The following is an 8,840-nucleotide window of genomic DNA, read 5'->3' as shown; positions in this document are numbered from 1 at the left end:
GTGTGTGTGTGTGTGTGTGTGCGTGCATGCGGGCGTGCGTGGGCGTGCGTGCGTGTGTGTGTGGGTGTGTGTGTGTTTGAGGGGGAGATTTAATGCTGAGCTTTGATGGGAGCAGACTGATCCCACCGGTGGACTGCACTCGTCTTGCCCTCACTGACCAATCGGCTCTCCTGGAGAAAAAGCAGGAAAAAAAAAGTTTATTTTGTGTATCTGAACGACTCCACTGGTAATGTTGTACATTTATGGAGTAATCTTAGTTTTATCCAATTCTTATTTGTAAAGTAGTTGACCCTCTCTTTATGTTATATGTGCCTTAGTGTAATGAATGTATAAAATGAAGACGCTCCTCTCTCCTGGGTGTTGTTTGTTAGTCCTGGCAGTATAACCTTTGACCTGCAGTTCAGATCAGCCTTAAAAAGTCCAACTTGAGCCCATTGGCACTGTGTCAGAACCCGATCCGACCGGAGCCCAAAGTAAACTCGACATACTAAGATTTTACTGCTTTTATTTTTTAAAACCACCATGTAAGTGAGCAGTGTAACTCCTCCTGTTTGTAGTTTTTGCTTGGCATCTCCCAGCTCCATCTTGTTGCTTGTTGTAACCTCAACATCAGTCAAGTGCAAATCTTCTGGGATGTGTGACTGATAGGAATCTATTTCTGCCGCTGCTGGAGCGCAGCATGCAGTGCGCCGCTGCTTGTTTCAGCCTGATTAACCTCTGCAACCTTGTTTATGTTCTGAATTTGTCCAACAGCTTAAACTATCTAACTCCTCAGTTAAGAAGCAGATTACATTTGCAGTATGTAACTTCTAAAAAATACTTTTTTCCCCCCATATTTAATAAAACTGTCACCACGTTGTGACAGTTTGATATGAGTCAAGCTGTGAAAAGGTGGCCCTCCTCCACTGTCACCCAGTACTGCTATTGTGGGCTTCAAAAACAGCCAATCAGAGCCAGGAGGCGGGTCTTAGCGTTGTCAATCATTCTCCTGCAAGTTGCTCGAGGTGCTAATGGCGGAATAACTACTTACTGTCACTGTCCTCGGTGGCTATGCTAACTAGCATTAGCATATGTTGTGGTGAATCATTTGTATCTCATCAAAGAGGAAGCGGGAGGGGGTGATCACGAGAGTGATTGACAGCGCTAAGGCCATCTTCCTGGCTCTGATTGGTTGTTTCTGACAGATCAGTGTATTTCTGCAGTTAGTACAGGGAGGAAGCATTAAGCTCTATTTTTTCACAGATTATCTGTCTTACATTATGTTGTAACTTTTACAACTATATATCATGTATTCTTGTTTGGTTTTCTCTGTGCGTATTGCAGGATAATCAGAAAGCCGAGCCATTCTGTATGAGTCACTCAGCTACTCAAGGAAACTATGTTCTCTAAAATATATATATATATTTTTATATTTTTCAAGAGTTTTGTGTGATTTTGTTGCATCGTTTGCTACTCAGTTCTTAAAAGATGTCTTTCTTATTTCAGAACAAAGTGAGCGACCAGGAGGCAGGAAAACTGACAAGAAGTATGGAAGAGCTGCAGCTGGAGCACAGGAGGTACAGAGAACCAAACCAAGAACTTCCTCTTTTAAGAGAGACGAGTTCTGCTTAGTGAAAAGCAGAGAGTTGTGATACAGAAGCAAAAGGAGGATTGGCACCTGTCACTGGATTCAGTTCAGTTTCTTCATATAGTCACACAGGTTCCTGTTGATCCTAATTATCAGCCAGTGCATTAACATCAGTTCATTACTGACGATTTTATATCTTAGTCTATCTATTTAATCTGCTGGTGCCAACTAACGTTTATCTGCTAACGTTTATTAGCAGATAAACGTTGTTAATATGCAAATAATAGCAGATTAAATCTGCTATTTAATCTGCTGGGTTTCTCAGGAAACCCAGCAGATTGCATCGAGTCGTTGCCTAGCAGCACTCTGAAGAGAACAAAACCACAGAAGAAGATAAGATAGCAGCTGACTATACAGTAGCTCACAGAGCAGATAGCCTGACTAATCAACAAACTAGCGTCAGCTTGTTAAACTATGAAGGGCAGAACAGAAAAAAAAAAAAAATCCTGCAATAATTATTTGGAATCTCCTAAATTTCGCGGGTCTATTTTTAGTATTTTTTATAGTCACAGTAGTAGAACTAATTCATGTTTTTTCCCTTTAGGTCTAAGAAATCAGATCCTGTTTGGATAAGACTTATGTGTACATAACATACAAGTTTTGTGATGTCACACTTTGACATCACAAAGTGTGATTTGTTTACTCATTTGCAGCATGGAGGAAATCAGTAGTTCTGGTGAACTTGAGGTCACACTGGAGGTCAATTTTAAAGGGGCCGTATTTTGTAAAATCAACAGTCTTGAACTGTAGATATTTTTAAAATTTTATTCCTTCATCCAAAATATATCTGGAGTGTTTCCTTGATTTTTTTCATGCAAGTTTGAGAAATCCTTTCATCTCCATGGCAACCATTCAGCTGTGTAAAACACCTGGGTGAACCTATCCCCGCCTTTGAGGACAAAGCTCCTCCTCAGAGCTGCAGTTTCCAAATTTCCAAGCTTCTTTCTTACAGAGCAGCCCTTCCCTGCAACTTCCCCTCTCAGCTCCTTCAGAGTAGCCAGCAGCAATTAGCAAACACCTGGTGGAACTGAGCATCTGCTGAGTTCATTACAGGAGCTGCTTCTCAGTGCGGCGCTGGCAAAAAACATTGTTAAAGGGTTAATAGAGGAGCCATGTTGTGGTGACTTCCTGAAGGCGGAGTTTCAGAAAGAGCAGGAGCTTCTTAAAGAGACAGAGGCCCAATTTTATAATTAGCCAGTGAAAGGAAAATTACAAATTACAAATCATTTGAAGGGCAATAAAGTCAAGAACAGATTGAAAACCAATTTCCACCCAAGAGCTGTTGTTACCTTGAACACAGATAATCCATCTGACCTGATCTTTATTTATTTGTTTTTCATCAGCATCCCAGTTATTTCTGTGTTCCTACCACATTTCTTTTTATATTTATTGAGATACATTTATTTATTATTATTTTATTCAATAATTTGACTTTCCTTAGAAAGCCTATAATTGCTATTTTTTTAAAATTTTGTTGTCCTTTCTTTCATGACAGATGAATCTGTCATGAAAGAAACAAACAAACTGAATCCTAATATATACAGCATTTTTACAACTGAAGGAGACACAGTTACTTGATTGTGCTGTGAAATGTGCCTGGCAGGCACCTCATATTTCCCATATAAGGAATAAAGTCAAACCAAGCGCTAAATAAGATGAACAGTTTGTTGTGTTGTCCCCAGTTGGACTGCTTGTTGGCCGAGTCGGTGAACGCTGAGCGTCTGCAGGCCGTTTAATAACCTCACCATGTTTCCGAGGTTCAAACACTTGAAGCTCCCTGTGTTTCGGAGCCGTCCTGTAATTTGTCTGAAACATCTTTTCCTTTTTTTTTTAACTGTTCCCTGTGTGTTTCGACAGGGTGAACCAAGCCTTTCTCGATAAGCTGGAATGTAACGCCAGGGGGACGGAGGTCGAGGCGAGCAGCTGCTCCAGCCGGGAGGAAGAGCGTCCACGTTTGACCCCTGACGATCACAGGCGACACGCCGCAGCCGGACGCGTCGCCCTGACTCACCCGGAGCCCGGTCCAGAGCGCCGCTGCTCCGACTGGACGGAGGAAACTGGTGAGCTGAAATGACGTGTGTGGGCAGACCGCAATCTACTCGTTCTCATGCCCCGTTTTTTTTTTCTTTGAAATTTGGCTGCGCGCTGGTTAACCAAACCTAAATCAGGTATGTGACAGGAGTTGGCCAACTCATCGTTTGTGAGTTTGTCTGTTTAGTCTGTAATAAATCAGACACTGCGATGCTTGCCAGGAGGAACTTATGCGTGGCATGTCGTCTATCTGTTCCTCTCGGTTCTTAAATCTCGCAGACACCTGCAGTTTGTGGGACTCTGGAAGAGTGAGACTGTTTGTGTTTTTTTCTTCTTTTTTTTTCCCCCGTCTCCTTTTGAAAACAAAATGATCTGAGCTAAACGTGACACTTTAATTTAACCTCCCTCGCTTGCTGTGATGCGAACAGAAATAGCATCAACACCCAGACTTCAAGTTTCTTTCACAGAGCCAACAATTTTCTAGAAGCTGCACTGGAGTGACGGAGTTGGCATGAAACCATCCCAGCATATTATGATGCGCCTCCTATAGCTGAAAATGACACCTGATGCTGTAGATCACCTGCGGCTCATATCTCAGGAACAAAAACAAGCTGTTGTTCTAACTGAGCGCTGCTTCTGCCTGCAGCGATCAGCAAAACGGATCTTGTGTTTGTACAGCTGACAGCTGCGTTACTCTGCTGGGAGGGAATGTAAACTGGCAGAGAGGTTTAGAAAATCAAAAATGATTCCTAATGACTGTGATTCTATTTACTGTGTGTTAGTTTTTAGTGTTTGTCCTGGAACACTTAACGACAATAACTGTGTTACTGTAGGTAAGTACAATAACATGGTCTGAGTAGAAGTAAGGGTTTAGACAGGATCTAATTAGGTAAGAGATAAGGCTACAATGGGGTATTAGGGTCATTGTAGAAAGGGAAACAAAAGTTCATTTTTACAAGAAACAAAAAAAATAATTTCAGAAATTTTCTAAAAAAAAATTGCAGGGAAATTTATGAGTTTCAAAAGTCGAAATTTTTTTTACCCTTGAAATTTCCACGTTTTTTTCCCTAGAAAATGTCTAAGATTAATCTAATTTTTTTTTCTTGCTAATTATTGGATTTTTCAAATTTAGAAATTCCCAAGTGTTTTTCTAGAAAAGTTCTGAGATTAATCTAAAAATGTCAGAGTTTTTCTGACAGAAGTTTGCTGCTTTTTTTCCTTTTTCTTTATCTACGAAGCAGTTTGATGCTTCTTCGCCGCAAATGGACCAGGAGCTGATAATTGCATTTATTTCAGATTAAGCTCACAGAACAAAACGTCAGCAGCCTTTGGAGCAGCCAGTCGAATTTGCGAAGCGTCGCGCCGGCAGCACCAGGTGTAATAACAGGATTTACGCAGAAGTGAATCGCCATGCTTCAGCGTTTTCCTTCAGAATTCATTATTCCTCAGAAATCCCTGCACCATGACCGACACAGAGAGAAGATTCTGTTTTTACTTCTTTCTGCCATGTCTCTGACTGCTATAGACGGATCCCGGGCTTAAAGCATCTCGTCCTGCCTCTGCATTGTTAGTATTTACTGGAATAACGCAGCAAAAACAGAACGGCTTCACTCGTCCACGGTCTAAGCCAAAATCTCCAGGAATATAGCAAAACCTTCAACCTCAGCGCCGCCACTGTGGGCGCAGTTCTGCTTGTCACAATCCCACAACATCCTCTATCCATGACGGAATGCGTCCGCCAGATCCGACCCGAGTTTCACCAACATGAAGCCTGTGTTTTTCCGCTCGGCACTAACCTGTCGCCTCGCTGAGCGAGCAGCAGACTCTGTTGTCCTTGGCGATGGACGGCTTCACGGTCCCTGCGACAGGAAGCGGCGCGAGGTTCAGTTCACGGAGAGCGAAGACGACGCCTCGGTTTGTGTTTACAGTTCGGTTGGCTGCCAACAGGAAGCAGCTCGCTCTCGTCTGTCTCTGACTCTGTTAATAAAACAACGAAGCATCACGTAGCGAGAGACAAATGTCCAAATGATGGTTTTGAGTAAATAAGCAGCTGCAGCTGCTGCACATCCCACATGATCAGGTAGCTGCTTCTGGAGATAAAGATGTTTACTTCTTGCTCTTCTTGTGCTTTAAATTTCTCCTTAACTTCACCTGTCTGACTGGTTCTTAGTTTATTCACTTGTCATCACCATCATTTTCCTTTCACTGGCTACTTATGTGCTCCTTTGTATGACATTAAATCTCAGTAAAATATTTGTTTGTAATGTGAGAAATGTGTAAAACTTTACCAGCTGTGAACATGTTTGACACACACACACAGCAATAGAAAGCCAAGTTCTGCCCTCACAGGTCAATATCACCACTCTGCAACATGATATTTCACTTTTATGTATAACGTTGTTGACTTTTGTCAGGCTGAGCTGAGCTCAGTTCAAGTACATCAAGGGAAAAAGTTGCTTTAAGCTCAAAGGGGTCAAAAATAATCAAGAGCTGGTTAGCAGCGTGAAGGTAAACCCAGGTTTTAAACTGTCCTAATCAAAGCACGCTCTGCGCTTTTCTCTTGCTCTTATAATGCATCACAAAATAAATACAGAAATCCCTGCAGGACGTTCCAGTGTTTTATTGTGTTTGTTGTGACCTAAAATGACGTTTTGCGTTCAAAGTCGCAAATCGTTTTTTAACCTTTATTTTTGTCTTCCAAAAAATAAAGTTGAAATTGCTGCACATGACCTTCAGAATACATAAAAGACAGGATTTTAACGTAGTGAGTGTTCAAAGGGGAAGGGATGTTCCTGAATTAGAAGCTTGATACAAATCAAATCTCGTCCTGAGGATTTGTCAGAGGGCAACAGAAGATTTCAAGTTAACACGAACGGTTTACACGGGACAAGCAAATCCTACGGAACATCTCAAAATGTTTTGGAGAAAAAGAAAAAGAAAAAGCTACTGTTACAGTTTAGCGTCAAACCTGAATCACATTTCAGGTTCAGCTTTAAATAGCCGTTGTGAAACAGGAAGTTAAATTAGAAGAAAGCTAATTGGTCAAAATTCACAGCTGAGTTGCAGCTATTGGTCAGAAAAGAAGGAACCCGGATTCACATAACTCCGGCCCGTCTCTCTTCCAGATCCGCAGGCCGACCGCGACTGGAACCTGATGAAGCTGGTGAACATCTTCCCAGACTGCAGCAGAGACTTCGTCCAGGACATCCTGACCCAGTGCAACGGCGACTACGAGCAGGCCTGCGCTCTCCTCGTCAGCACGCTCACTTAAATTTGATTCGCTGTGGCAAATGAGACGGCAGGACGTTTTAGGACAAGCGGATTCATGTGGGGAGGCTTTGTGCTCACGTATTAAATGCCCCGCTGCCTGCCATACGCAGCTGCAACAAACGGTACCTACAGGGCCGAGAGCGACTCCGAGGATCTGCTTCCTATTATGCCGTTAATCTCCGAGCGTTCGGTGCGTTGCGTCTGTCTGGTGAGTCACGCTGGCTTTTTGAGCCCACTCAGAGTCCGTGTTGTTCTGATATGAATTTGGTAAAGGTCGCTGTTTATGACTCACAATGTTTAAATCATATTTTGGGCTTTTAATTTGATCAATATGTTAAAAAAATAATAAAAGTTTTATTGTGTTTGGTTGTTTTTTTTCTGTTGTTGCTATCTGATCAGATTGTTGTGTCATGAATCTTATCAGAAGACAGTAAAGGATTGAAGTTTCACGTTGATGCTCTGAAGCTTTAGAGGTTCCTGGTTAAACAGCAAAAACACTAAATCTTACCAAGTCTTTTCATTTTGTTTCACGTGCAAATATCTTGGTACACTTGAAACAAGACAAACGTAACTTACAAGGTAAGATAGAGGAGCTGATTTTGAGTCAATAATTCCTCAATATTGATCAATAGCACCAGTTCTAATGGCAGATTGTTTCACTTAAAGGAGAAATGTCTTCTTTAGGTGAAATAATCGGCCCACTGCTTTTTCATTGACTTAAAACAAGTTCCCATTTCCAGCTGACAACTTCCTTGTGAGTCAGTTTGGTCTCATTTCAAGTGTGCCAAGGTGTTTGCATTAGAAACCGATTGCTCAGGTTTAGTGTTTTTGCTGCGATCCGGTGCTTCCTGTGAGGGAACCAATCAGACGACAGTGGCGACAGAGACCAACGGGTGGTGCTGTCCACACGAGGGGCTGAAAATCCCCCACCAATTTAGCATGAAGTCATGTTTACTGCTGATGTCATCCGGCAAATGTCGTTCCTCCAGGGATCAGCGTGAGGCTTACAGGCTGCGGCCATGACACCCGCCACCACCAGGAAACAGGAAAAATCCACGGCAATAATTTCTGTGTCAACAATTGTCACTTCTTTTATGTTCACTCGATGGCATCCGACTGCTTTCAAAGAGACCCATCGGGATTATTTATTGATTTTGCCGTCAGAGATTATTCACTACAAGTGAATTGAAAAGTTTATGGAACGAAATGATTTGAACTCATTATTAATTTTACCCTGGAATGTTTTGCTTTGTTTTGTTTTAAAGCTGCACAAGCCAATAAATTGTACTGGAAATAGATGGGATGTTACAGAAACAGTATGACGTGTGTTGTTTTTGTTTTTTTTTAAATACTTTTTGGAAAATGTCAAATAAAAGCAAATGTTTTTACACTGCTTCGAGTTTACTTAACTTAAAAAAGAAATCCCAGAAAGTGAAATACAAAACAGACTTCGATCAACTTCTCTCTTAAAATTAGTTGACAGATTTTCTCTTTTCAGCTAAACAACAAGTTGAGCAGGAAGAGCAGGTACGGTGGGAAAATGTTGCGTAATATTCTTACTGTCAGCAGATTCTATTAATGGGATTAGTTTACTCTAGGAAATGAGTTTTTCATTTAGGATAACACTAGCCTATTATCTGCTAAGAACAAACAGCACAAAGAATAAGAAAATGTGTGTTTTTGATTATTTTTTATATATAAAAAAAACTCTTATAGCAATAAGTTATAGAATAGAATTTTCTTGACAGATTTCTAGGGGGAAATTGCTTATTTAATGACAATTTACGCCATATAAAGTGTTAAATATGAGTGAATACCAATATTACTGTAAGCATTGTGCAATTTATGAACAACATATACTCTGCAAAAGCTTGCCAAGTATTTTTGGTCCAGTTTCTAGTGCAAATATCTT

General features: G+C 41.2%; 1 protein-coding gene across 2 annotated transcripts in view; it reads left to right on the top strand.

The window, feature by feature from the left end:
* epsti1 (epithelial stromal interaction 1) overlaps window positions 1–8,316 on the top strand; it is a 23,780-nt gene extending 15,464 nt beyond the window's left edge. The window contains exons 8-10 of one of the 2 annotated variants that reach the window (XM_007578690.2): window positions 1,486–1,556; window positions 3,485–3,687; window positions 6,784–8,316. In XM_007578690.2, the coding sequence (XP_007578752.1) occupies window positions 1,486–1,556; window positions 3,485–3,687; window positions 6,784–6,929 (420 nt within the window). In that variant the 3' untranslated portion in view covers window positions 6,930–8,316. Of the gene's footprint in view, window positions 1–1,485; window positions 1,557–3,484; window positions 3,688–4,954; window positions 5,462–6,783 lie in introns of those variants that run through there. The other variant, XM_016664468.1, reaches the window with a different exon arrangement.
* The last annotated feature ends 524 nt before the right edge of the window (window positions 8,317–8,840 follow it).

Source organism: Poecilia formosa, unplaced genomic scaffold (assembly GCF_000485575.1).
Source record: "Poecilia formosa unplaced genomic scaffold, Poecilia_formosa-5.1.2 Scaffold488, whole genome shotgun sequence".
In the NCBI taxonomy this organism is placed as follows: Eukaryota; Metazoa; Chordata; class Actinopteri; order Cyprinodontiformes; family Poeciliidae; genus Poecilia; species Poecilia formosa.
The sequence above is the reverse complement of the archived record's forward strand: the minus strand, read 5'-3'. Positions and strand labels throughout refer to the sequence as shown.